This window comes from Mesoplodon bidens, assembly GCF_964165515.1.
Source record: "Mesoplodon bidens genome assembly, chromosome: 4".
Classification (NCBI taxonomy): Eukaryota; Metazoa; Chordata; class Mammalia; order Artiodactyla; family Ziphiidae; genus Mesoplodon; species Mesoplodon bidens.
Window position 1 is genome coordinate 78,582,932 of NC_138160.1, and position 27,995 is coordinate 78,610,926.

At 40.9% G+C, this 27,995-nt stretch overlaps 2 protein-coding genes across 4 annotated transcripts in view; both read left to right on the plus strand.

The window, feature by feature from the left end:
* Positions 1 to 27,995, plus strand: part of LOC308615944 (uncharacterized protein) — a 325,426-nt gene that overhangs the window by 104,000 nt on the left and 193,431 nt on the right. The gene's annotated exons all lie outside the window — the stretch shown is intronic.
* RHOBTB3 (Rho related BTB domain containing 3) overlaps positions 1 to 27,995 on the plus strand; it is a 56,912-nt gene that overhangs the window by 10,116 nt on the left and 18,801 nt on the right. For all 3 annotated transcript variants that reach the window (XM_081233739.1, XM_081233740.1, XM_081233741.1), the window contains exons 4-8: positions 9,027 to 9,181; positions 12,242 to 12,353; positions 15,054 to 15,419; positions 22,643 to 22,755; positions 25,953 to 26,073. In XM_081233739.1, the coding sequence (XP_081089865.1) occupies positions 9,027 to 9,181; positions 12,242 to 12,353; positions 15,054 to 15,419; positions 22,643 to 22,755; positions 25,953 to 26,073 (867 nt within the window). The remainder of the gene's footprint in view (positions 1 to 9,026; positions 9,182 to 12,241; positions 12,354 to 15,053; positions 15,420 to 22,642; positions 22,756 to 25,952; positions 26,074 to 27,995) is intronic.

Consider the following 27,995-nt stretch of genomic DNA (forward strand, 5'->3'; position numbering starts at 1 on the left):
CAGCTCAGAATCCACTTTGAATTGGTGGTATTTTATAGTTCTTAGTGGTTATTTCCTCAGTAAGTGTGTCTTAAAATTTCATTTTTACTCATTTTTTCATTTTTATTGAAGTATAGCAAGATAAAGGACATTAGACTTCACTAATTTTAGAGCACAGTTTAATGCATTTTTACACATATATACAGCTATGCAACCATCACACATCTCAAGATCTAGAACATTTGCCTCACTCCAGAAGCCTCTCATGCCTCTTCCCAGTTGATAATTGCTATTCTGACTTCTAACAACATAGATTAGTTTTACCTATTCTTGACCTTCATACAGATGGAATTATACAGTATGTAGTGTCTTGTGTCGACCTAATTTCTGTTAGCGTGATACTTTTGAGATTCATCCATGCTGAACTTATCTGTAATACATTCTTTTTATCGCTGTGTATTATTCCATTGTATGAATACGCCGTGATTTCTTTCTTTTTTTTTAAATTAATTAATTTATTTTTATTTTTGGCTGCATTGGGTCTTTGTTGCTGTGCGTGGGCTTTCTCTAGTTGTGGCAGGTGGGGGCTACTCTTCGTTGTGGTGCATGGGCTTCTCATTGCGGTGGCTTCTCTTGTTGTGGAGCACAGGCTCTAGGTGCGTGGGCTTCAGTAGTTGTGGCATGAGGGCTTGAGTAGTTTGTGACTCGTGAGCTCTAGACCGCAGGCTCAGTAGTTGTGGTGCACGGGGTTAGTTGCTCCACGGCATGTGGGATCTTCCTGGACCAGGGCTTGAACCCACGTCCCTTGCATTGGCAGGCAGATTCTTAACTACTGTGCCACCAGGGAAGTCCCCCATGATTTATTTATGTATTCTCCTTTTAGTGATGCTTAGGTAGTTTCCTAGAAGTAGGATTGTTGGTTCATATGGTAGGTATGTATTTAGTATTAGTAGATATGAATAAAGCAGGCCTGACCCTTCTTTGACCGTATGTCCCCTCTACTTCCCTAACTTTCTTTTTATTGCTGGTCATGATTCTTGAACGAGTCATCCATACTTCCTGAGTGCACTTCTTGACTTCCCATTCATTCTTCAGTCCACTACAGTCTGACCTTGACTTTCACAATTACACTGGGTTTGTTTTCGCTCAGGGCTGCCAGTTATATGCCTATTGCCAAATTTAATTTACATTTTAATAACAATCCTCCCTTTGAAATTATTCAAATACACCTCTCCCTCCACTTAATAAAGCTACTCTTTCTTTCCTGTTTGTTCTAAATCTCTTTCTTCTTTCCTGGCACCCTCATCCTCCCTTATACACATATACCAAATCAATACATCCGGTAGTTGTTGCCCAGGGTCCCATCCTTTAGCTTCGCCTCTTCTTGCTGTTTACTCTGACCATGGACCTGCTAATCTGTTGCCCTAGCTTCGCTTGTATAGACACTGGTGATTACCCGGACTGTTTTTCTGGCTCCAGTCTCTCTCCTGACCCATGTCTCCACAGACATCTTCCTCTTTCTACTGAGTTCCCTGTCTTGGTGAATGATGCCAAACTTATCCATTCACCCAAACTAGAATCATCCAACCCAACTTTCGTTCCTATTCCCCATATCCAGTTGACTAAGAAGCTCTTTTGATTTTATATTTTATTTTATTTTATTTTTGTGGTATGCGGGCCTCTCACTGTTGTGGCCCCTCCCGTTGCAGAGCACAGGCTCTGGACACGCAGGCTCAGTGGCCATGGCTCATGGGCCCAGCCGCTCCGTGGCATGTGGGATCCTCCCGGACCGGGCCACGAACCCGTGTCCCCTGCATTGGCAGGCGGACTCTCAACCACTGCGCCACCAGGGAAGCCCTGATTTTATATTTTAAATTAACCTCAAATTCATTGCTTTCTTGGACCCAAACCAAGAATCATACCCCTAGACATATAAACACTAATATGTATAAAATAGATAACTAATAAGTGCCTGCTGTATAAAAAATAAATAAAATTCAAAAATTCAAAAAAAAATTCATTGCTTTCTCATCATCTTCACTGGATTTCAGTTCCTAGTCATTTAATTATCTCTCATAATGACCTTCATTTTGGTCTAAAGAGGCAGTTCCAGATTTGCAGGATCTGAAACTTACACAATTTTAGAGGTCCTTTGTAAGAAAAAAAAACTACAAAATTACAGATACATATATGTATACAAATGAATATTTATTTAGAATGTGAAAAGAAAGCACAAGAAATTACAACTCCGAAAAAGCTGTCAGATGCCACAGACATTAAAAAAAGTTTCTATTGTTTAAAAACCTGGGCCTCCCTGGTGTCACAGTGGTTAAGCATCCACCTGCCAATGCAGGGGACACGGATTTGAGCCCTGGTCTGGGAAGATCCCACATGCCGTGGAGCAACTAAGCCCGTGGGCCACAACTACTGAGCATGTGCTCTAGAGCCCGTGAGCCACAGCTACTGAGCCCACAAGCCACAACTACTGAAGCCTGTGCACCTAGAGCCCGTGCTCTGCAACAAGAGAAGCCACGGCAATGAGAAGCCCTTGCACCGCAATGAAGAGGAGCCCCCGCTTGCCACAGCTAGAGAAAGCCCACACGCAGCAACGAAGACCCAATGCAGCCAAAAATAAATAAATAAATAAAATTATTTAAAAAACAAAAAAACCCTGACACTTCTTTAACTTTTCTTATATTTTTTGTGCTCACAGTCTTTGCAGTTCTTCACATGATAACCGCTTTTTGAGATTTTCCATAAGGAGAAGAGAATGATAGTTTTTCTTCCAGCGTATTTCTTCACTCTCCACATCTTTGTGATGCTGGGCACTTCGGTTTTTGTTGTGTTTGTCTTTCAGCTCTGCCTCTTTGTGTCATGACGCCAAATTAGTCTGCACAGTGGGTGGAAGCATTCCTGAAGGCCATTCATGTACCAAGACAGCTCGCAAACACTTACAAGGAAGTGACTACAAACCACAAATAATATCTCGCTAAACCTAAATTTAAATTCCCCTTAGCAGGATCCTAAAAATGTCCGTGGCTACTCCAGAGCTGCCTGATGCAAGGTGAAGTGAGCTGGACTGGAGAGAGACTTATGTCTTAACCAGACATAGTTAGAATATCTTATTTTGCAGATTTTACAAAAGCATACGTCATGTGAAAGAATCTAATGCCTAGGTTTCTCCCAAGGCTTTGGAAACAGCCCACAAGGAAGGGCCTTGAAACTTAGGCTTCCTGGTAAATCAGCCTCTGGTCTCCTTTTCCTGCTTGGCTTCTTTCTGAAATTAATCCTCTCAGAATAATCATTCTAGAATATGTCAGATCAGGGCACTCAATTCTTTAAAATCTTTAGAAACTTTTTTTTTCTAACTTTTATATGCAAAATTTCAAATCTAAGAAACTTGATAAGAATAGGACAGTGAACTCCAGATATTACAAATACAAAGACACACACACACAACACACACACTTTTTTTTGTTTGTTTGAACCATTTAAGAGTAAATTGTAAACATTATGGGATTTCTTCAATCCTGATTAATTAAGCATGTCTCATCTAAGAACAGAGCCATTTTCCTATTAACCATAATGCAGTCATCACTCAAGAAATATACAATTACCTATTATACTATTATTTAAAATATAACCCATATTCACATTTTTCCACATATTCCAAAGCTGGTTTTATTGTTTTTTTAATCCAGGATGAAATTAAGAACTATGCATTGCATTTAGTTGTCAAGTCTCCCTGGTCTCTTTTAATTCAGAACAGTTCCCAATCACCCAGCCTTTTTTGGGGGGGGGTATCTTTCATGACATTTTTAAAGAATCCAAGCCCATTATTTTGCATGATTCCTTCAGTTGTGATAACTGTGGTTACAAAATAGTGATTTCCTATCATTCCTTCTACACTTATTAGTTGGCATTCTTCTGTAAATAGGGCTTTCCCTTTTCTCTGCTCCCACATCTTTCTTTAAGAGTCACTATAAAAAAAAAAAAAAGAGTCACTATGATTCATGGTTTGATTTTTTTTTTTTTTCTTTTTGCGGTACGCGGGCCTCTCACTGTTGTGGCCTCTCCCGTTGCAGAGCACAGGCTCCAGACGTGCAGGCTCAGTGGCCGTGGCTCACGGGCCCAGCCGCTCCGTGGCATGTGGGATCTTCCCAGACCGGGGCACGAACCCATGTCCCCTGCATCGGCAGATGGACTCTCAACCACTGCGCCACCAGGGAAGCCCCCATGGGTTTGTTTTTTAAATTCAATATTTTATAATCTATTCTTCTCATTATTCTTTCTGATACTCCAGTTACCCCAAATTTGCCTAGAGGGACCCTCTTCATGCTCTCTCCAATTAATTTGAGTCCTTCCTTGCTTTCTGGCACAGGTGTTCCAGGCTCATCTTAGGCTTGGCCTGCTCTAGGACCCATGGGCCTGTCTACTTCTGCTGGGGTCCTCCAGCTAACCTCCACTTAGTTGCCCTTGGTCTCCTCCTCGATCCCCTTCGTGAGGCAGTGAGCACTTACATGTTGCTGCAGTGCATGTGGTCCCACCTGTCCTCCAAGCCTCAGCATCCCTCTTTGGTGGTCCTGTGCGTACTGCCTGCAGCCCCTCAGGTGTTCCTGCTTTCTGGGCTGATGAGAGTCTCTCCTAATGTTCGAGTGTTGCTGCACGTGCACACCTCCCTTCCTCCTCTCTCTTTCTCCCTCCCCCATCCCTTGCTTCCTTCCTACCTCTTCCCCCTCCCCCTCATTATTTCATGATTTCTGTGATTTGGCAGGGAGAGGAGATTGCAGTGTGGGCTTAGCTTGCTCCCTTGAAAGTGGAAGCAATGTCTTCCCTTTTTTCTCACCTTCAGGCCTCAGCATGTGCTATACTGTGTCATGCTCTGAGTGGACTGGCCCTCTGCACAACCCCTGTCATATCTGCATAGCGAATTCATCCTTACCCTTTAAATCATTCCCTCTTCTGTGAAGCCTTTCACAGCCCCCCAGGCAGAGTTAATTTCTTCTCCTCTGTTCCTATGGTGATTTTGTACACCTTTATTTTAGTACTTTTTTTTTTTTTTTTTTTTTTTTGCTGCGTTGGGTCTTCGTTGCTGCACGCGGGCTCTAGTTGTGGCGAGCGGGGGCTACTCTTCGTTGTGGTGCTCGGACTTCGCATTGTGGTGGCTTCTCTTGTTGTAGAGCTCGGGCTCTAGGTGCGTGGGCTTCAGTAGTTGTGGCATGTGGGCTCAGTAGTTGCGGCTCGTGGGCTCTAGAACGCAGGCTCAGTAGTTGTGGCGCATGGGCTTAGTTGCTCTGCGGCTTGTAGGATCTTCCCAGACCAGGGCTCGAACCCATGTACCCTGCATTGGCAGGCGGATTCTTAACCACTGCACCACCAAGCAAGCCCCAGTACTTATAATTGTCTGCAGTCGTATCTGTCTTGGCTCAGTTGACTATGAGTTTCATTTATCTGTGTATCTTTATATCCCTGCTATTTGAGGTGTGGTAGGTGCTCAAAAAACATTTGTTCAGCGAGTGAATGAATGGCTTTATGAATGATATACAGAGGTGAAAAGATCATTTTCACGAACAGGATGAAATGAATTGACCTTGTAAGTTGTAATTACAAAGCTAAATCTGCCTCTTCAACTCAAGGACACGTATCGCTCCTCCCTCCTCCAATCCCTTGCAGTCTGTGGTGCTCTGGTAACTCCTCTCTCCAGCGCCTTTAAGAACAACTTCGGCAAACACAATCAGTCTCATCTCTTTCCTTTGTTATACGTGTTTTGACAAGCTTGACTGTGTGTGTGTCTTCATAATACTTGGCTCTGAATAAATTTTTGGCTTTTACTAAATATTGAATCTATCTTTAGAGTAGAAAGTTTTCTCCAGACTTGACAAAGGTGTATTCATAGCCTTAAGTTCCTGAAAGCGGGCATCCTGTCTTTTCTTTTTGGAGCTCTGACAGTGCCTAGTACATTGCAAGGCTGGAATTCCTCAAAGGATTTCTAAGAATCTCAAGCACTGGCAAGATTGTAAGAATCACCCTATAGGTTCTCAAATCCATTGCTTTGAAAGAGATGCCATTCATTTTAATTCCAGAGTTACATTGTGTTTGCTTTTTAAAAAAATAGACATTTTGTGGTAACACCTTGAAAGATAATATATAAGAAAAAAAATAAAAGACTACAGTGTAAACTAGAAGAATAACACTGATGCTGAGGTTCTAGGACTCTGAGGTAGGCTCATAGGAGTGAGTCCTGAAGAAGGCATCACAATTTAAGATTATATTGGGTCTTCTCATTGTTCCTGATGAAATGCTAAATGTAGGTTTATTTAATCCATAATGTTTTATTGATTCTCCTACCTAATATGTAATGACTAGGCATTTTTCCTTTTGGGTGCAAGTGAACAAAAAAAAATGTCTTCTGTGACATAGAGGAGATATAATGATTGGATATAAGGAGGCACTTTCTAGGTTGGTAAGATGCTTGTGGCTACACACAATGGAAAACCCCGCTCAGCTGGGTTAAACCTGACACTAGCTGGATTTTCCCTGAAACCAAGCTTATTTCCTAGCCATTATTTTACATTATGCTCTCTTAATTTTTCACTCAAAACACTACTGACTTTATTTTTGTCCAGAAATAAAGTTTAATAAGATGATCTGCCTACCCACCCCATTCCATCAGCATAAGGAGAGCTTTGTAGTCATAAGAAGATCTCTGTCTTCAGAAAATCAAAGGCACTGTTTATGAAGGCTTTGTAAAGAATGTGAAATACCAATGTGTTATTTTTCAAGATAGGCTAAATTGTGTTGGTAACTATTTGTTCTGAACCAAAAATGATCTTAGAAAAAATAAATGCAGGAACTCAGATTAGGATTTGTTGTATAATTTAGAGAAACCAAGCTTCATTTTTAAATCACCACATTTTTGGAATTAATAATTTTTTACTCAAACTAAATTTTTTTTTTTTTTTTTTTTTTTTTTTTTGCTGTACGCGGGCCTCTCACTGCTGTGGCCTCTCCCGTTGCGGAGCACAGGCTCCGGACACACAGGCTCCGCGGCCATGGCTCGCGGGCCCAGCCGCTCCGCGGCATGCGGGATCTTCCAGGACCGGGGCACGAACCCGTGTCCCCTGCATCGACAGGCGGACTCTCAACCACTGCGCCACCAGGGAAGCCCTCAAACTAAATTTTTATCTTATCTTTTGATGACTCTTTATCAGGTAGAGCAAGTAACAGTTTTATTGTTTCTGCATCTCTAACACACAAGGAGAGTCGGACAAGTCAGTTAACCTCTCTGAGCTTCAGCTTCCTCCTCTGCAAAATGAGGACGTGAATACATGGTTTCTGAGCTCAAAATGCTTTCAGTGAAGCTAAATTATCTAAGTCATATGTGTATGTGTACACATGCATGTTACATGTATAGTATGCACGTGCACTGAATATCCTTAGTGTGCACACCATGTGTACATACATTTCCTGCATCTCTATGCAGTTTATTGGTACAATATTTGTTGTGTATGCTGTGGCGGGGAGTAGCCTAAATGCCCTTTCAGGACCACTGTACTTACTCGCTCAGTTACCTAGTCTTTAGGCCACTGATGAACAGCTGAGTCCCTTTCCAGGCATTATCCCTGTGCTGATAGAAGCCACTTGCCCAAGGTTTTGCTCCCTCCACAGGGCAGCCCTCCTTTCATTACTGGCTGATGTAGGGATACAAAGGCCCAGCTTTGTGTGGGGAACCACTCTAAAGGGCCATCAAAGCTCCAGAGGCCCCTGTTGAATGGCTCAGGTCTCTGTTGCAATAGCATTGCAGTTCAAATTCTTCCTCTGCCCAGTCCTGCTTCCTGCACCCTTGAGAAGAGACGTTCCCGAGATCACCCCCCAGTAAACCTCCAGCACACCAGTCTCCGTCTCAGGGTCTGCTTTTCAGGGAAGCCAGCCTACAACAACATGCTCTTTTAGAAACGGATTTACCCCCTTTGGACTTGGCTGCCTTTTGAACAATGACATATCTCATGAAACAAAACAAAGCTGGCTGACGAATATGGAGTTGAACATACATTTTTAGCGTTATGAAGGTGTGTCCTTAGAGGTGGGTTGATGTACAACCTTCCCAGCCATAGATCTGTACACGGTACAACCATGACTCTTGGTACAGTTCACATTTTGAGTAATTACTGTTTATTCCTTCAGTTTTTAATTTTTTAATTTTTTTTTTTTTTGCGGTACGCGGGCCTCTCATTGCTGTGGCCTCTCCCGTTGCGGAGCACAGGCTCCGGACGCGCAGGCTCAGCGGCCCGGGCTCACGGGCCCAGCCGCTCCACAGCATGTGGGATCTTCCCGGACCGGGGCACAAACCCACGTTCCCTGCATCGGCAGGCGGACTCTCAACCACTGCGCCACCAGGGAAGCCCCTAATTTTTTAATTTTGAAGCAGAAGATAAAAAGTGACTGAAATTGATCTCTGCAGTTGAATGCTTTAGAGTTCAATAATTGAAATGTCTGGATGAATAAGAACATACTTCATATGAAATTTACAAAGACTGGCAATTTTGCAGCCTTAGAGATTGAGGTCAAGTTGAGGGTTCTATTAAAATAAAAGTATAAGATCTATTCAAACTTAGTGAATATATTTAAAGTTTATTACAAAAAAAAAAAAGCACCAGTCCATGGTTTCTGTGGGCAGTCAGGTTGTTGATTTTGTATTGATATTCAGGATGTCAAGGTTGTATAAAAGGAAGCAGGCCTGGCATTACTGTCTGATTGGTCTAATTACTATAATAGCCTTGGTAATAGTCATTCACCTATTTAAAAATTCTTCTGTTTTCTAAGGTCCTATTCATTCTTCTTGCATTTAAAGCTTGTTTATTTTAGGGACCTTGCTGTTATCACTGACACTTCTTATTCAGAGTCTAGTGAATAGTGGATATATTAAATGGCCCTGAACTGTGATTCTGGCATGAGCTCTTAATTTGCTGTTTAATGTCCAGGTTGTCTAGGTACATTTTTTCATGTTTAATTTCAAAAGTCTTTGTTCCTCATATTCATTTTCTCAGAAGAGTTACCTTGCACATGCCCACTGTGTACCTCAGACCGAGGGAGCTGTGTCAGTACGACGGAAGGGATCCAACTTGCTAAAGAACTAGGAGCCACCTATCTGGAACTACACAGCCTTGATGACTTCTACATAGGAAAATATTTTGGAGGAGTGGTAAGTGGAAATTCCAGTCACATAAATTAGAGTCATTTGTCAGGTTGGCTCTTTAGCTGTTTTCCATAGCATCAATTAGAACTTTAGTTTTAAAAGCAGGATTAGTTTTAACCTTGTGAAATAAAACGGGAGCAAATACAAAAAAGGTTTTGTCAGAGTAAAACTCTAATTTTACTTCTCTCTCCAAATGAAACATTTTCTGTTGTCTAATACGATATTTTGAATTTTCCACTTGATGACACTTTACACAAACCCATGATGTCTGTTTAGCAACTGACATTTTGTCACTTTTAGTGAAAAGATTTAGTAATCTTTACACAGCTTGATGAGCCTGGCAACCTGAACCAGCAGGGCCTGAAAGTTCTCCTTCATTTCTGTCTACTACTTGAGAAGAATGATTTTTCTTCACTATGTGTGCTTCGGCAAGGTTTCATATACTCCTGATTTTGCTGTAGCTCAAAAAATATCCAGAGGAACTACTTGTACAGATGGCTTCTTGTTGGACAGGTGGTGGGGAGCCAGGGTCTGTTGCTCTGTTGCAGAGGCATCCATTGGGTCTTGCAGGCATTTTGAGGCCCACCTTAGCCCGCAGCACCTACCCTACGACACTAGGACTGCGTGGCCCTTGGAGAATACCTGTGGAGTTGTATCATTTAAGTACTACTGACTTTGGAACTCTCTTTCCAACCCTCTAAGGAGTGACTCCTTTCAACAGACAAATCTAGTAAACATTGACAAGAGACTTAAACCAAAGTAAATCCTACATTAAGCGGGAGCACTTTGGATTCTCCATCAGTTCCCTAGCTCTTCATCAAGTACTTTATCCAGTATGCCAGACTATTCATTGTATATATTCATGTCGAAATGTTGAGGTTTCTACAGATGACCAGAGAAATTTCATTTGTTCTAGAGTTACTCAACTCCAAATAAGAACCAAAGATAAAATAAGAACCCAATATAATAGTTCTGATTTCTGTCAAATATAAATGGCTATTATTCATTCAGTGATGTAAAGAAACAATAATACAGCATTAAGGAAGATACACTCACAATTGATGTTATCAATGACTGAGAATCTTCTGTCTTATTTGTTTAGTGATGAGCAGTGGGTAGAAAGGTAAAGAGGGGTGAAATATAATTTTTCTGTCAAGCTGATGAAATTGTTAGTGGCTTAAAAAAAATCTTAGTTTGTTCTAAGAATTTTACATTTCCCTGAAATTCCTAGGGAGTTGTGTGTGTGTCGGGGAAGATAGTTTGGTTTCATTTGTTGGAGAAGATGGAGCTCTTGGGGGCCTTTGGTCTCCTGGTTCCCCTTTCCAGGTTCCTGACCCTGAAATTCTCAGGATCGCTCTGCCCATTTCCCAGCTCCCACTTTCTCTTCTTTTCTCTCATTGTTTCTCTTTGTTCCTAATACCTAGTGTTGGAGGCATGATGAGAGTTGAAGATGCGGTCAAAGTCAGGAGAAAAACTTGGTGGTTCCTTTTTTAGCTAACTCAAGACTTAATGGGAATATGAAAATAAGATGAGAAAGATCTCGTTTTAGACTCTTGAATAGTAAAGTACAGCTGGGATCTTGAGTGTAAGAAACAATGGTGTTTGCAGGAATATGGATGGAGTGATAATGTCAGAGTGAAAGGAGCATTTTACTATCTTGTGTTTAAGAGTCGGGGAGGAAGAGCTGTGCAATGTTACCCTCAGACCTGGGCAAGGGTGGCATGTGCCTTGGAGCTCTAGAAAGCCTTATCTGGTCCTCCTCCAGTTGCACCCCTTCCCATAGGGCACAAGTTGATGGAGCCATGGGGATGTGCCCACTACAGCTAGTAGCTCCCTTCCTGACCTGCATCATCCATGTGGTAGCCACTAGCCACACGTGGCTGTTTATATTTAAATTAATTTAAAAATAATTCAGTTCCTCAGGTGCACTATCTACATTTCAGGTACTCTATAGCTACATGTTGCTAGTGGCTACTGTTCCGATGATTAGCACCGATGTTGTAGGACATTTCCATCAAAACAGAGCAGAGAGTTCTGTGGAACAGTGCTGTGACCATGCTCCCAAACCCAGGACCCCAGAATTCTCTGACCAGCTGGCTCTGAATCTGTTTCCCAGATCTGTACAGGCCTCTTTCCTGGGTCTGTCCTCCTGAAGGTGGACTGCATGGCTGGTGTTTGCACCCCTAGTCCTGAGTGGTGGCTGAGGGGTGACTGTATATGAGGAGTGGGGGAGGGGACAGTGGATGGAGCTTGGTTGGATAGGTGTGGATGTCCGCCTGTATGCACCCGCCTCCTCAGGTGAGGAGGTGTGCGTTGGAGGAGGGGGAGAGAAGAGGAGGGGTGGTCTTGGGTCCCAGGAGTTAGGGACCAGCTCTCCCTGGGCTGCATGAAACTCCGAGGACTCTTAAGAATTTAAATCTGAACCTGGCCTTCCAGGCTTTAATGATGACATACTGGTCAAAGCAGGAGGATAGAATATATTTTACATAACAGTTTATTTTCTTGATTTACAACGCTTAAATATTTAGGTATGTGGTATGTGGGCCTCCATTCGTACTTTTGCCCCAGGCCTCATATGCCTAGAGCTATGTAAGTGCATGTGGTTAAGATTTTTAATTTATAAAATAAAAGATGTATTTCAAAGTAGCTTATTCAGGAAAAAAAGTAGAGTGCGTGTGAACTTTCCTAGTTGATATGGGTATATGTGGCATAGAGCCAGATCTGTTCTTGCCTTGAATTTCTCTAGTATTAGTTGCTGTGGTTGCCCACGAGATGGTTATTGGCAGTCACACAGTTGTACTGCTTGGCTTTCTTGATTATTCAAGAGAAAATACAGTTCCTGCTTGATTGATAGTTTATTTATGTTTAGACAAGGCACAATCTGTTCTACTTGAAAGATTTTCTTCTTTTTTTAATAAAACAAATTGTTTAAAAGTGTTTGCTAAAGCATACACGTAGTTGGTACTGGCATTAAAAACACTTGGCAGATGTGGTTTGGGGTACAAATAATCATGTCAGATACATCATTTCGTTGGAGCTTTAATTAAAATTTGATTCATGTTTTAGTTGGAGTATTTTATGATTCAAGCCTTAAATCAGAAGACAAGTGAAAAAATGAAGAAAAGGAAAATGAGCAACTCGTTTCATGGAATTAGACCACCTCAGCTTGAACAACCAGGTGCATTTATTAGCCAATGTCTAGACATTCAGTTGATATTTATTGTAGATCATTTCACAAGTCGTAGTAGTTGTTCTCAATTTTGAGTGTGTTCAGGACTCATTTGGCATTTTGATTCAGTAAAACTGGGATGGAGCCTGAATCTGATTTTTAAATAAGCTTCCCAGATGATTCAGAAGCAGGTGGTACCTGGACGACATTTTGAGGACTGTTGTCTTAAAAACTTGAACCTATGGATTCTTAAAAATAGTGTGTGTGGTAGAGAGCTGTTCTAGATTATAGTCTAATGAGAAATAACCAAATGTACTGCATGAAACTGGAGTGGATCCTGGTTCAATAAAAACATCTAAAAGATGTTCTTGGGACAGTTGGGTAAAATTTCAATATGGACAGGAAATTAGATGATATTATGGAATTACTGTTAATTTTCTTATGTATGATAATAGTATTGTGGTTAATAGAAGAATGTCCTTATTTTTAGGAGATAAATGTGAAAGTATTTAGAGCTGAACTATCCTGATGATTACAACTTACTTTTAAATGGTTCGTGAGTGAGAGAGGGAGAGAGAAAATCTAGAGATAAAGCCAAAAATGACAAAATATTAATAATTATAGAATTTAAGGGCAAGATATATGTATGCTCATTGTATCATTCTTTCAACTTTTTTGAATGTTTGAAAATGTTCATAATACAAGGTTAGAAGACAATAGTTAAAAATAAATAAAATTACATCAACTGTTATCAGAATTTATTGCATAATTTTGTGATAGCAGTGGTAGACTAGTACTCTATTCAGATCAATTAATTATGGATATTATTTTTAAAAGGCACTTGATAAATATTTGTTGAATGAATGAATGTAAATTAACAAACCAGGAAAGTATAGATTTGTACAGGAAGTCAATTCCAAGTTTTAAAAAATGTGAATACATAGACCGTTAAATTGACTTTGCACTTCGTGATGTGCACAGTGAAAGGGGCGACATGGTCTGTTATGTAGCAAACACTGGAGCCTTAAGTACTTTCTGGATGAGAAGAGGAGTGGGGAATAGCCAAATAAATAATATTGACAGATAATTTCTTAGTTCTTATTAATCAAGAAGAGAAAACATACCAGTTCCTCAGAGAAAGCAAAGCATTTCATGTCATTTAGCACTAAAAGGAGTTTCTCCTGTGGGTCTTCATTTGGGGACACTAGGTGGGATAGTGGGCAGGGCCTTCAGGAGTGTCCTGTCAGCAGTACAGCCTCAGCTTCCACAAGGCTGTCTCTTGTACCCCTTCCAATGGGAGAGCTGTGGAATTGCACTGATTGTAACCCAGGGTCCAGTCTGGGTTCACACTGAGCATAACCCAGTCTGGGTACACGTTTGTTCTGGTGCTGACTTGTTCTAAGGACAGATCCTGGGCTCTGGGGCACGTGGCTTTCAAACTGTTCTCAGACTTTAAGGGTCTGTAAGGTGCCTCTGGCAGTGGAGTGGAGGCTGGGTAGGGTACAGTGCAGAAAGAGCCTGCCCCCCAACCTACCTTGTTGTTGTCCATTTTGTAGACAGGAGTTTTGCTTTAGAGTAAAGAATTTTTATTTCTGAAGAAGTTTGAGTTGCACTTGTTTAGATGGTTGCATAACCTTCAAGCAACCCTTCACAGCTCACACTGTCCTCAGCACAGCTGTTGCAGAGAGTTCACAATTAGGACCTATGATGAGGGCCTAGGGTGTGGTCCTCTGTGTGGAGGTCCTGCCTTGATGGAGGCTAATCTAATTTTGTTAGCAATCACGCTAGGAAATGGAAGGTAACATCCCCTCTTGGAACTCAGGGAGCCTAGACAGCAATCTCCCTGAGGTGTGCTGAGGGGAAGGAGCTGGTTCTCGGGAAGCATAGTGTTTTACTAGGAGGAAAAAAAAATTTTAGCATCAGAATAAAATGTTCATGATGGTTTCAAACAGTAGAGTCTAAGGCTCTGAGCCCTAGCTTTGAACGGCTGCAGTTTAAACAATTTATCCCTCCACCTCCATTTCTAGTCCCAGAAAGAAAACAACTTCAGATGTGAGGTTGGGTTCTTCAGAACTTATTCAGTAATTTCTTTGAGTTTTTTTTGTTTGTTTGTTTTTTCCGGTACGCGGGCCTCTTACTGTTGTGGCCTCTCCTGTTGCGGAGCACAGGCTGCGGACGCGCAGGCTCAGCGGCCATGGCTCACGGGGCACAGCCGCTCCGTGGCATGTGGGATCTTCCTGGACCGGGGCACGAACCCGTGTCCCCTGCATCGGCAGGCGGACTCTCAACCACTGCGCCACCAGGGAAGCCCTCTTTGAGTTTTTTTATCAGGTGAAAGTAAAGGATGATGACAGCCAACATACTAAAATTCAGTATTTGGAGAAAAATTTTATTTTGGGGCACACATAGTGAGAAATGCTCTTTATGGCATTAGTACATTTTTCATTTGCACTACACAAAGTAAATACAGTATTTCTGTGTGTCTGTTTTAATCCCTGGATAATTAGTTTATATGTGTTCATAATTAGATTAAGCTATACAGAAAGTGCTCTTTTATAGGCCAAAAATGGCCAAATATTGGCAACTTCATATAGTTCAACCTAATAATACTAAAAAATATTGTTTTGTTGTGTTTAAAATAAACCGGAAGTGATGGGGTCCCATAGACCTAAAGAATAATTTATTATTTTTTTTTCTTCTTTGAAACAGAAAAAATGCCTGTCTTGAAGGCTGAAGCATCCCATTATAATGCTGACCTAAATAACTTGCTGTTCTGCTGCCAGTGCGTGGATGTGGTATTTTACAACCCAGATTTAAAGGAAGTGGCTGAGGCCCACAAGATCGTTCTCTGTGCCGTCAGCCATGTTTTCATGCTGCTTTTCAATGTGAAGAGTCCTGCTGACATTCAGGATTCCAGTATCATCCGAACTACCCAGGATCTCTTTGCTATAAACAGAGATCCTGTGTTTCCAGGTGCTAGCCAGGAGTCTCCAGGCAACCCACCCTTACGAGTCATTGTTAAAGATGCCCTCTTCTGTTCTTGTTTATCGGACATTCTGCGCTTCATTTATTCAGGTATCTTGTCAAATGGTTCTGACACATTATCATAAGCTTTTGAAATGAAGTATGGCCTATGGTCTCAGGTATACTGGTTGGTTTCACATTTCTCTTCTTCCTACCATCTGAGGTGACAATTATACATGAAGTAGTATTTGCTTTATTGATAGGAATTGGTCCAAGCTTTCTGTCTCTTTACAAGTTTCCTTGCCTTGGTTTTAAATCTACTTGTAAAAACAATAATCTCTTTTCCTTTTGAACAGCTATGTTAGTATTTTATTTTATTTTATTTATTTATTTATTTATTTTTTAGCGGTACACGGGCCTCTAACTGTTGTGGCCTCTCCCGTTGCGGAGCACAGGCTCCGGACGCACAGGCTCAGCGGCCATGGCTCACGGGCCTGGCTGCTCCACGGCATGTGGGATCTTCCCAAACCGGGGCACGAACCCGTGTCCCCTGCATCGGCAGGCGGACTCTCAACCACTGTGCCACCAGGGAAGCCCAGTATTTTATTTTTTAAAAACTCCAAAATGTGAAAATACAAGAATTTATTGTCCAGTTTAACTTTAAAGAAATAAAATACTTCAAGTATATATGAAAATAAGTGTCTTTAGCTACTTATTCATTTGTTTTGTTTGTTTGACCCAGATTTTGGAGGGAATTGAGGAGAGAAGTTAGCATGGTCATTGCATTCACTAGAAACAGTTGCTAAAGTTAGTCTAAAGTTAGTTCAAGCTGAGATCTGATCAACTTTGGCTATGATTATTTTAGACTTTACTTTACTTCTTTTATTTACTGTGCTCTTTGTAAGATTCAGCTTATCAATTGTTTTTCTTCTTGTCCTTTTAAAAACTGAGTAGCATGTATATTCTAAAAATTAGACTCTTTATGAATTATTTTAGCAGATGAACTAAAGGTCTCACATCTAAGTGTCCTATATAAGAATAGAAAAGAATGGATGTAAAGTGATTTTTAAAGTAAGCATCTAAATATACATTTTCTGAAGATTTCTTTTTTAAAAAATTATTTATTTATTTATTGCTGCGTTGGGTCCTCGTTGCTGCGCGCGGGCTTTCTCTAGTTGCGGTGAGCGGGGGCTACTCTTCGTTGTCGTGCGTGGGCTTCACTTGTTGCGGAGCATGGGCTCTAGGCGCGCGGGCTTCAGTAGTTGTGGCTCACGGGCTCCAGAGCTCAGGCTCAGTAGTTGTGGTGCACGGGCTTAGTTGCTCCGCGGCATGTGGGATCTTCCTGGACCAGGGCTTGAACCCATGTCCCCTGCATTGGCAGGTGGTTTCTTAACCACGGCGCCACCAGGGAAGTCCCAGATTTCTCTCTTCTTTAATTTTCTTTTTCTACTTGGAATCGTGTGCTGATGAATTACTAGGTTGAGGTTGATCCTTCTCTGCAGTGTGTCTGGAGAAACATTTATGATCTGTTTTTAGACTTCAGAACTGGAGATTGATGACAAGTTTATAAAAGTTTGCAAATAAAGAAAAAAGTATTATTTAGCATCAAAATTTGGGTAGCCTTCTGTTGAAATGATTGATGTTAAGATTTCCCTTTTTTTCATTTGGGTTGTTTTTAGTTTTAAAAGTTAAAATTAATGGTTGTGAAAAATACAGTTGCAGCATGCAGATTTAAGTGGATTAAAAATAATACGTATTGGAGTAGAATGTGATGGTAGGTATTAAATCCATTGTTCAGTGAATATTGGCTTGGAAAAGGCATAAATAACCACTCCTAGAGAGCATACCAGCACAGTGCCTTCAGCATGGAGGCTTCTCTGTAAGTTCTGGTTGAACTAGTGAGTAGACTCTAGTAGCTGTGAATCATCATATGAATAAACCAGATAAGTTAGAGACTTCATTTAGTACTATGGATTTTTATGTTTAAACTTAGAATCTCACAGTTCAGAATTTAAGACTAATTTTGAAAAACCGAGATGTTTACATGTTAAAGAAAAAAAAATGTCTTTAATGATATGTCAGAGAACCATGAAGGAAGTGTTTGGCTTTTCTTTTCAATGAGTTTGCTGTTGAAATTATAAATTATTTAGCAAGTTTCCCACAGTATCCATTAAATACTTTCAAAGGCACACAAACACTTTGAGGTCAGTTTTATCCTCTTTAATATGGTAGCAATAAAATAGCTAGATGTGTCTCCAGTGACAGAACCTGCTTGTCTTTCTCCTAGGGAGTTATTTTTTTTTAATTGTAAAATTAATACTTGCAGATGGAAAAAAGGGGGAAAGAAAAGAAAAAGTTATCCTCATTCCCCAGTCCCCTTCCCCAGAGTCCATTATAACTTTTTCATGTGTTCACTCTAATGCTTTTTGAAAGGAATTAATATATTGAGAAACTTGCATTAATGAAAATGTAATTTTTGGTGAGTGCTGTTTTCTGGGAACCACAGGTAGTTTCCATGGCTGGAGCACAGAGTGGGAGGTGATGGCTGGAAGGAGCTGAGGCTGGCAAGGCCAGTGGGAGCTCTTCCTGCTGTCCTTAGAAGCTGATCTAGAATTTTATGCATGATCAGACTGGGCTTTAGAAAGATCATCTCTGGTGATGGTGGGAAGATGGAATAGAGCAGGCAAGACAGGAGTCCAGTCAGAAGGCCCTGTTTTTCTGGAGCTCAGCCTTAGGAAGGCCAACATTCTGACAATAGGTAGTTGGTCGGTCTTGTGGCTTGTCCATCATCTGGGCCGGTGCTTTTCAAACCTTAAAGTGCATACAAGTCACCTGGTGATCTTGTTAATGTACAGATTCTGATTCAGTGGGACCGGGAGTGGGGCATGAGGTCCTGCATTTCCAACAGTCTCCAGGCAATGCTGATGCCATGGACTACAAGTAGCTGCAGCACCTGCTCTTGGAAGGACTGGGACCAGCCACAGCAGATAAGGGCCTGGAATTCAGCCCAGAGGCCCAGGAGAGGAACCCAGTTATTAGTCTCAGGGCACAGGGTCAGAATGGAGTCAGCTGCAAGGCTGACTGTTGCGGAGCTCTCTGGAACTGGAGCTGTCTGTGCCTTCTTGTAGCCCGTGCCTGAAGTTGGGGAAAGTGAATGCTTAGCGGTTGGGTGGAAACTAAGTGAGCCTGGGAATAGTGATTAGAGGGCAGAGGGGCATGATGGCAGGGAGGAGTTGCTGAGCTACAAGCCCTTGACCAGTTCAGAGCACAGGCTTCGTAGTCTGATACTGAGCTGTTAACATTTCTGCTCTGAACTCTGCTTGTATGTGACCCAGTCAAGAGGTGGTGTCAGGTATGAGCAGGGCCACAGGCCATTGACCTGGGGCTACAGGGAGACCCGGATGTGGGTTGGGGAAACGGGAAAATAAATGTTTCAGCAGGTACCTGTTAATTATTCTTTAATTATTTACAAAGTATAACCTTAGACTCAAGCAAAAATGATATTGTTTGCTGTGTTTAAAAGACATTAAAGCTATATTTGCACAGTAAAGACAATTTTGAAAAATGCAGAAAATTTAAGAGAAGAAAAATCAACCAGATTCCCATTCTCAAATGTCTAAGCGTTTATTGATGTTTTGTTTTACCCTTTTAGTCTTTCTGAATAGGTTACTTAAAAAAAATTTTTTTTTTAATCAAAGCAAACTAAAATATTAAACCTAATTTTTTTTTCTTAGAGCCTTCAATAAAGAGGCCAGGCTTGTGTGTGTTGTTTGTTTGTTTGTCTTATTGTTGTTGAACATTTAAAAACTTTTGAACAGAGCACAAGTCCTAAGACCCAGTTACACACTGGTTTCCTCACAGCTGCCCAGGCCTGCCCATGGGTTATGTAGGGAACCGTGGAGGACAGGAGCCAGTTGTACTCACGTCAGTTGGGCTGGGATGCACAGGCAGAACTCCATGGCAGGGCGTGCTTGGGAATATTTGCCCTGAGTAAAAACATGGGCTGAAAAACCCTATTAAACCTATCTCCTGCTTTATAAAAAAAAAAAAATGAACCAAATTACAAAGACTGTCTTAATTCTTTTTAAATAACATGCTTCTTTTTTTTTTAACCTTTAGGAATTTGAAATTTTGTAGGTATTGTGTCACCATGGACATTTGGGTCCTGTATTTAGGAAGGGCCTGTTTAATCCTCTGGTTAACACTTTACCCATATAATAAAGGCTGCTGTTTATTTTCCTATTCAAATTTCTGAGCAAACAGATACAGTGAAAGTGTGTATGTTTTGCATATGTTAATTTCCTCTTCGAAACTGCTAACACTGCATAATGTCTGAGTACTTAATGACTAACACTGAGGGAGGAATAATCTGAAAAGTGAGGCCAGTGGTTTCCTGGTCTTGAGGAGTAATCCTTAAATGGTGTACAATTGTAACATTCTTATAATACACTACACAGTCTTTATGCTGGCAAATTCCTGAGTCACGGGATCTCAGATGGTGAGGAACTGAAGTCTTTGTAAGAGCCTCAAGAATTTCGCTTTGAGCTCTTCCTGCCACAGATGGCCCTTAGAATTTCACATCGCTTAATGAAATGCTGCCAAAGTAAATGAATCTGTGGAAATGAGCATAGTATTCTCCAGCTCCTGAAATTTTTCTGCACTGCATGAAAACACAGCTGAATGCACACGGGTAGGCCATGCTCTCTAAGGGTCTAAGTAAATAGGTGCTCTGAGAAGTTAACTAAAGAAAATCACAGTCTATTATGCAAGACAAGTTCTAGAGCTCTGCTGTACATACAGCATTATGCCTATTGTTAACATAATGTATTGTGTACTTAAAATGATGTTAGGAGGATAGATCGCATGTTAAATGTTATTACCACACACACAAAAAAAAAGAAAGAAAAGAAAATCTTAGTCTGACTATTGCTTTATTAGGACCTAAGTGTCAAAGATGGTTTGATTAGCATTTCTAATTATGAAAACAGCCCAATCATTAGAGTGCCCTTATGAACTAGTCTTACTTTCCTTTTCAGTTATTGGATCTTTCTGTGTCTGTTCTCAAACAGATTGGTGGACTGTAGAGATTTACCTGCTACTAATCCCATATATTTAGATTAGATGCTTGCTTTCTTTCAGATACTCTTCTGAATGGAGATATATTGTGTAGATGTTCTTTAGTTAATATAACTTTACTTTTAAGAAACAATATCTGTGCTGTCCTTTAACATGCATGAGTGTAGACAGTCAAAACTACATACATACACTGTTTATTGCATGCCACTGACCCTGGTTGTTTTTTTTTTTTTTTTGCGTTACGCGGGCCTCTCACTGTTGTGGCCTCTCCCATTGCGGAGCACAGGCTCTGGACGCGCAGGCTCAGTGGCCATGGCTCACGGGCCCAGCCGCTCCGTGGCAGGTGGGATCTTCCTGGACCGGGGCACGAACCCGCATCCCCTGCATCGGCAGGGGGACTCTCAACCACTGAGCCACCGGGGAAGCCCTGACCCTAGGTTTTGATAGTGGATGAAATGTCTAAAGGAAGAGCAATAGTTGTCAGCTCTCAATACACATTAGAATCACCTGGGAGGCTTTTAAAATTGATGTCCGGGCCCCAGCCCCAGAAATTCTAATCTAACTGGTCTGGGGATAAAACCTCCTCCAATGGTATTTTATAAAAGATCTCCAGGTAAATGTAATGCACAGCTAGAGGTGAGAATCACTGGCATAGAGTGACTGTTCTTGATTTGGGGTCCCTTGTCTTCTAAGGGGTTCTTCTACTCCTAACATTTTTTAAAATATTTTTAATTACCTTTTTTATTTTTTTAACATCTTTTTTGGAGTATAATTGCTTTACAATGGTGTGTTAGTTTCTGCTTTATAACAAAATGAATCAGCTATACTCCTAACATTTTTATACAGACTGCAATGTCTGTATGTGCATTGGAAATTTTGGGGAGTGGTGAGCCAAAAATTTATCAGATTGTGAAAAGAGTACGTGACTTTAAGTTGAAAATCATTAGTTGAGGAAGAGGAAAACTACTACACTTTGCTTCTGTCAGCATTCTTGTCAAGGGCAGGTAAGGAGAAGTTTAAAGATAGGTAAACATGCTAAGTACTGCAGGTCTCAGCTGTAATGAGGCCTGAGAGGAACTGGACTGTCAATTTGACTCTTCAGATGAGCTTTGGATCTCCTTGGTACAGCTTAGCTGCAATTGCTTGATCTCATTGGTTCAATAAATGTTTATTCTGTGCCCTCTCCACTCCCCAGTATTCATGAAGGCATCTGGCAAAGTTCTGGATACATGAAGGGAAACATCAGAAGAGCTAGATTGAGAGTAGATAGAAAAGGATCTCGAGTTATGCAGAGAGGTGAAGCAACTTGCCTAAATTAACACCAGTCATTACTGGCAGAGATAAAACTAGAAACTGGGTCTCCCAGTTGTGTCTACACCTTTTTGAGTTATATTTTTAGGAGTTAGGACTTTCTATAAGCCATGGGATGGATAGGGGTAATCTCAAAATACACTTTTGGAGACTTATCAGCATTGATAACAAGATACATTTGATGGGGAAAAGGCCACCCGGGAGCAGGGAGGCTGGGTAGGAGGCTGCTGTAGGCCAAGTGAGAGGAGTGTTTGGGGAAAAGGGGAGCTTTTGCTGACCCTGTGTTTTGTAAGACACAGAGGAAAAGGGGCTGACAGAAGTGAAGTGAGCCTAGAAAGAGATGGCTTGAAAGTGGGTTGGGGTGAAAACAAGGGAGGAAGGGACCAGGTGGGGTGATTTTTTTCTAATGTCATGGTTGTGTAGCTCATCAGAAAATTATCGAGCTCCCTTCTTCAGGTTGGTTCTGTAGACTTGGCTATGGAACATCCTACTCTGACCCTGACAATGCATGAGACCTTCTGGATACATTCTGCTCCTTTGCCTGATAGCAGTCACTACTCTCCATGATGAGTATGATTAAATCCAACCTTAGAAAGGACCACAACTACCTCTTACTCAGGGCAAGTAAATAATTTGGGTTTGGACCACTTGTGACGGGAACTCATATACTAGCCATTGCTGTTATCACTAGCTGATCACCTACTATAAAGAGATAGTAGCTGTTCAGGAAGAAGGACTCCAGGTTTTGAGAAATAATTTAGGTGAAGGCAAACTTTTTTTTTTAATGTGAGAGCTGTTTAAATGTTTTAGTGTAATTACACAGATATATATTTGATAAATAAAAATTAAAAGAAAATACTAAAAAAAAGGAACATGGATACCTAATAAAAGATTTATTTTTATTCCTGCTCTAACAGAAAATCCAATGTATATTAATTTGTTCACAGGAGCCTTCCAGTGGGAAGAATTGGAAGAAGATATCAGGAAGAAGTTGAAAGATTCTGGGGATGTTTCAAATGTAATTGAGAAAGTTAAATGCATTTTAAAAACACCAGGAAAGGTAAATTAGTTTATTGTAAGTTAGTTTACTTTGACTTTCTCTGAATTATAACTGATATACTATGGATGAATATACTGAGTCGTGAGGAGTGTCAATAATATATAATTTTCCTTAAGTATATACTTTTTCCATTTAAATATTTTAAATATAAACACATGATTTCTCGCTATCTCTGATTTTAATTCACGTCAGGATTCAAATATGTATGAGTCATATCTTTAAAATGTTGGTTTGTGAATTCCATTCTCTGAGACATTCCCCTGGGGCTCTGGGAATATGCAATCTATGTCAAGAATGAAGGGCTGTTGAATTTGTCCAGTTACAGTTAAGCTTGCTGTGAGGGGATGCCTTCTCACTGCTCACGATTTCACTCCAAACAGCTTTCAGGGGCAAGGCAGTTTCTGTGTGTGTCTTTTTCAAGAGTTCCAAGAAATCTGTTTGACTAGGTAGACAGTTAAGGATTTGTTTCTCACCTAGTATAGATTTTAAATTATACATTAGGTTGAAAGATTATAAAAATGTAGACTTTGTATATGGTCATAAACTTGTACACATGAAAGCGCTAGTAACTGAGATTGTGCAGAGTCTATAAGGGCCTTAAAAGTAGGTTTGTTAAATTTTAAGATGACTACATTATACAGTTCAGCCAGTGTATTCTTATTTCAGATTCTGTGATAAACAAATTGGCTACAGTAGATAAAAAAGGTAAGTTGTGTGCAATGCTTAGCAGAATGTAGGTTTATATTAACTGTAAAAAAAAAGATTATTTCTTTAATTTTTATACAGATGACTGTCAATTCTACAACCTAAGTTTATTAACAATTTAAGTTAATATTTTAAAACTGCATCGACTTTTATAAAGACTCCCAACTATTCTTTAATTGAGAAAATGATCTCTCTCTCTCTCTCTCTTTTTTTTTTTTAAACAAAGTAACATAGAATTAAGGGGAAGACCTTTCTTTTCTTGTTTTAATAACACATTGAAGTAGGTACACAGAAGCTGTCCAGTTGTACAGGTGTATGGCAGGGTGGTAGCTCTCTTACAATCTAATTCAAATAAATAATGCTTTTGTAGAAACGTGCACATAAACTTGCATTCTGCTTTTCATAAGTTCCCTAGATTAACTTGTTCATGGACCAGTGAAAATGTACATCTGTATTCTCTGCAAACTTCTGCCCTCCCATTTTTTTTCAAATTCAAGACGTAGGTGAGAGTTCCGTGGTGGCCCAGTGGTTAGGATTTGGGCTTTCACTGCCATGGCCTGGGTTCAATCCCTGGTCGGGGAACTGAGATCCAACAAGCCACATGGTGCAGCAAAAAAAAAAAAAAAAAAAAAAAAAATTCAAGGCATAGGTGACAAGGAAATCTGTTATACAGATTCATAATCTGTATATCCATACCTGAAATGCATCTACATATATTCATGATGTACAGATTCATAAGCTTGATATAAATGGTTAGGATGGAAGTGTTGCCTTTTGTTCTAAACCTGAGCCTTTCCTCGGGTTGGATTCTGAACACAGTCATTCCCTTGAGTACCAAGAATAAAACAAATTCTTCTGGGGGAAGGGAAAGCTGGGGACTATATTATTCCATGAAATTGAACTAAATTCCCTCCTTTGCATGGGAGGACAGAAGAGTTCTTCTGTGGTTTCTTCCTGTGCTTTCTCGGGGTAAGGGTCCCTCTCCTTCATTGAGTATTGGGAATCAGGAAGTAAACGTTTAACTTGTGAGTCTGCCACAAATAACCTGTGGCTCTGAGTAAGTCTTCTCAGGGCTTTTTATAAAATGAGGGATAAACTGGCTGATTTCTAAAGCCCCTGCTAGCTCTCAGGTTCTGGTGATGCTTTTTCACTGTTTCTCTCCTGTATGTGTGACAGTCACCCAAACCCTCTCCACGAGTTCCTTCAATGTGTATTAAAGTATATTGTGTGTAGGACCTGAGACTGTAAGAGCAGGATTTGTATGATCCTGTTTTGGTTGTCTGTTTTGCTCATGGATATCATTCTGGAGTGTGTGTTCTTCTTTGGGAGGAAGGATAACATTTTTTCCTTCTCTCCAAGCATATTTTTTTTTAACACACTCTCCTTATGACTTTTGAGTGGTTTGTTCTCCTTTTTTTATTATTATTATTTTTAAATTTATTTATTTATTTATGGCTGTGTTGGGTCTTCGTTTCTGTGCGAGGGCTTTCTCTAGTTGTGGCAAGCGGGGGCCACTCTTCATCGCGGTGCGCGGGCCTCTCACTATCGCGGCCTCTCTTGTTGCGGAGCACAGGCTCCAGGCGCGCAGGCTCAGCAATTGTGGCTCACGGGCCTAGTTGCTCCGCGGCATGTGGGATCTTCCCAGACCAGGGCTTGAACCCGTGTCCCCTGCATTGGCAGGCAGATTCTCAACCACTGCGCCACCAGGGAAGCCCTCTCCAAACATTTAAACTTCCCACCATAGTAGATTAACCCAGAGTGGGGAGTAGGTGCCGTTTATTCTTATTGCTAAAGTTGTATGCTTGATTATTTCTTAGGGATAAAGCTTTCTGAGTTCCCTACCTAGCCAAGCAGAGGGTCAGAGTCAGACCCAGGCTGAGATTCTGAGCGTCAGCCAGGGAAATGGGTGATGGGTAAGGGAAGAGCAGCTGGCCCTCAGTTTCTGGGGTTGGCAGAAAGGATTGTCTGAAGGATCACAGAAAAGATAAACAAAGCACCAAATCCTGAGCGGGGAGCAGAGGAAGGCTGGAAACCTCCAGGTAGACATGGTGTTCCTGGAGCCTGCCAGTTAGCAGTTGTGAGAGGACAGACAGGTGTGGCCATGGGACAGGTTCTATAGAGCTCCAGGTTATAGATGCAGGCAACCTTTGATAATCAAGATTGCAGCAATGATGACTGTGGGCAGGAAAGATATTTAGGATTATAAGTTTGCATGGGGGTTCAGGACCCCACAGCTTCTCAGCTGTAGAGTCGAGTTTTCACTTAGCCAATTCCTTCACCGCTGTGAGTGCTGCATAGGGCAGTGTTGCTCATTGACAGGTAGCAGATGTAGTTCTTGAGGGTAAGTTTCCGTGAAAGCTGTGATCAGAGATGCCATAGAGTAGGTAATCATTACTTCTTTAGACATTTAGCACAGTTTTCCAAATTCTCTAGGCAAATTACTAAAGCATATTGTATAACATTTCCCCTTGTATTTCTATTTTTCCTTATAGTTTAATTGCCTGAGGAACTGCAAAACCTATCAAGCCAGAAAACCTCTGTGGTTTTATAATACTTCCCTCAAGTTTTTCCTTAATAAACCAATGCTTGCTGATGTTGTCTTCGAAATACAAGGTATAGTTCAATTTTTACAAAGTTCATTATTCATTTTTATTTCTTGTTTTCTTACCTAACTTTCTATTTCAGCTTCAAATATTTTGGGTGAAGGAATGACTGTTCTCTATTGTAGGATGTAGATTAACACGGCTTGAATTTCTACAAAAATTTTCTAGGGAAATGAGATATTTTATTAAAATAAGAAAAGAAATGTATATATTTTTCCCTTATTTTTATTTCCTTACCCAATGTTTCATTAACTTTTAGGTACCAGCAAGGGATGGGGTGATCTGTAATATCACCCCCTTGTATATTTTTGTTTGTGTGTTTCTTTAAGATCCTAGTTTTTGAATCATCTGAAACCAGCCCCCTTAACATTATATTACCTCTAGTTTGTTTTTTCAGCTCTCTTAATTGAGCAAAAGGGACTACTCTGGTTGAAGGTCGTGCCTGGCTTACATCAGGCATCCATAGATATTGCTACATTTTCTCCTTATGGCACTCAGAATTATCACCAGAGCAACGGAGAGCTGCTTTTTATCTCTGTAGGAAAGTAATGCTACCTAATTTTATAAACATGAGCTATTTTAATGCCCATTATTGATTATTCGCTTGGATACTTTGGTCACTTTAGTAGATTGAAAGCATAGTATTAAAAATGAATTGTGAAATACCTTCAATTATGCAAGAAGGCTAGTTGTTTCAGATGACTTAAGTAGCACTTCAGGTGGGCTATTACCAAAAGGAAGATATAATTTAATTTTATGGTAGAAATGTATGGCAGCTAACAGGAATTTACTTTTTAAAAATTTTCCCCAGAAAGATCGTTTTACTTGTAACTCTGGTCACTTGCCAAGACAAACAGTGAATTGGAAACTTTCCAAGGTGCCTTTGGCTAAGCTACTGTTAGTAGCTGCAATGTGAGCGTGGGCCACTGAGAATGGGACAGTGAGTGACCTTGAAATTATATAAAAAATGATTTGGAAAAAAGAAAGCTAACAAGGGACTGAATTTGCTTATAATTTGCATAGGAAGCACTGACACCAAACATTGTCAATGTAACCTACTGAAAAGATTTTCATGGGGAACATTTAATGCATGAAAATATATGTTGTATTAAGAGAAAAGAAACAGCAGTAATGTGGAGAATCCTTTCTCATAGTCTTTTGCTTTTCTTCCATGATTCCACCTACCGACCCTTTGCAGGCACCTGCTCACACCCCACCTTTGCAGACGCTGGATCTGCAAGGGTTCCTTGTAATGCCTGTGCTGAACGGCAGCTGCTCTAGTGCCCTTTGTAGCCTCCTCAGCTCAACAACCAAGGCCTCCAAGGGAATCAGGAGCAGAGTGAAGCAGGAATGAGTGGAAGCAGGGTCCAGCAACAGCTTCTCTGCCAGCAGCTGGAGGAGAGGCAAACCGCACTCTGAGGAGTGTGGGGAGGGCAGCTTCCAGTGTGTAGAAGCAGCAGTGTTGTCTGCTCTGGAGGAGGGTCTGGAGCCCTAGCTCTAGCCTTGGCTTTGCATGCCAACCAGTGTGTGTCCTTGGGCAAGTCCTTAATATGTCTGGCCTTGAGTCTTCTCATTTGTTAAGTGGAGAAAGTGAACCATGTAGATTCTAAAAGGTCCTTTTTAGTGTTAAGCTTGATGAGATGATAGTAACAGACCAGGTCAGGGTCTTGCTTGGATGCATATTTACTATATAATAGGTTTTGTTGTATTACTTTACATTTCTGATCCTCTGTTTCCTCACCTATAAAATGGGGATACTGGTTTCTACCTGGGAGAGTGGTGAGTGGTCATGGAGATGGAAATGGTGCATATAAAGGTGTGTTTAGAGGCCTGATGGGCAGACTCCACTACTCTTCCCCTACAGTGGCATCCAACACTGGTAGATCACTGCTTTTTTTGTGTGCTGAACCGAGGGCTGCAGCAAATCCTTTT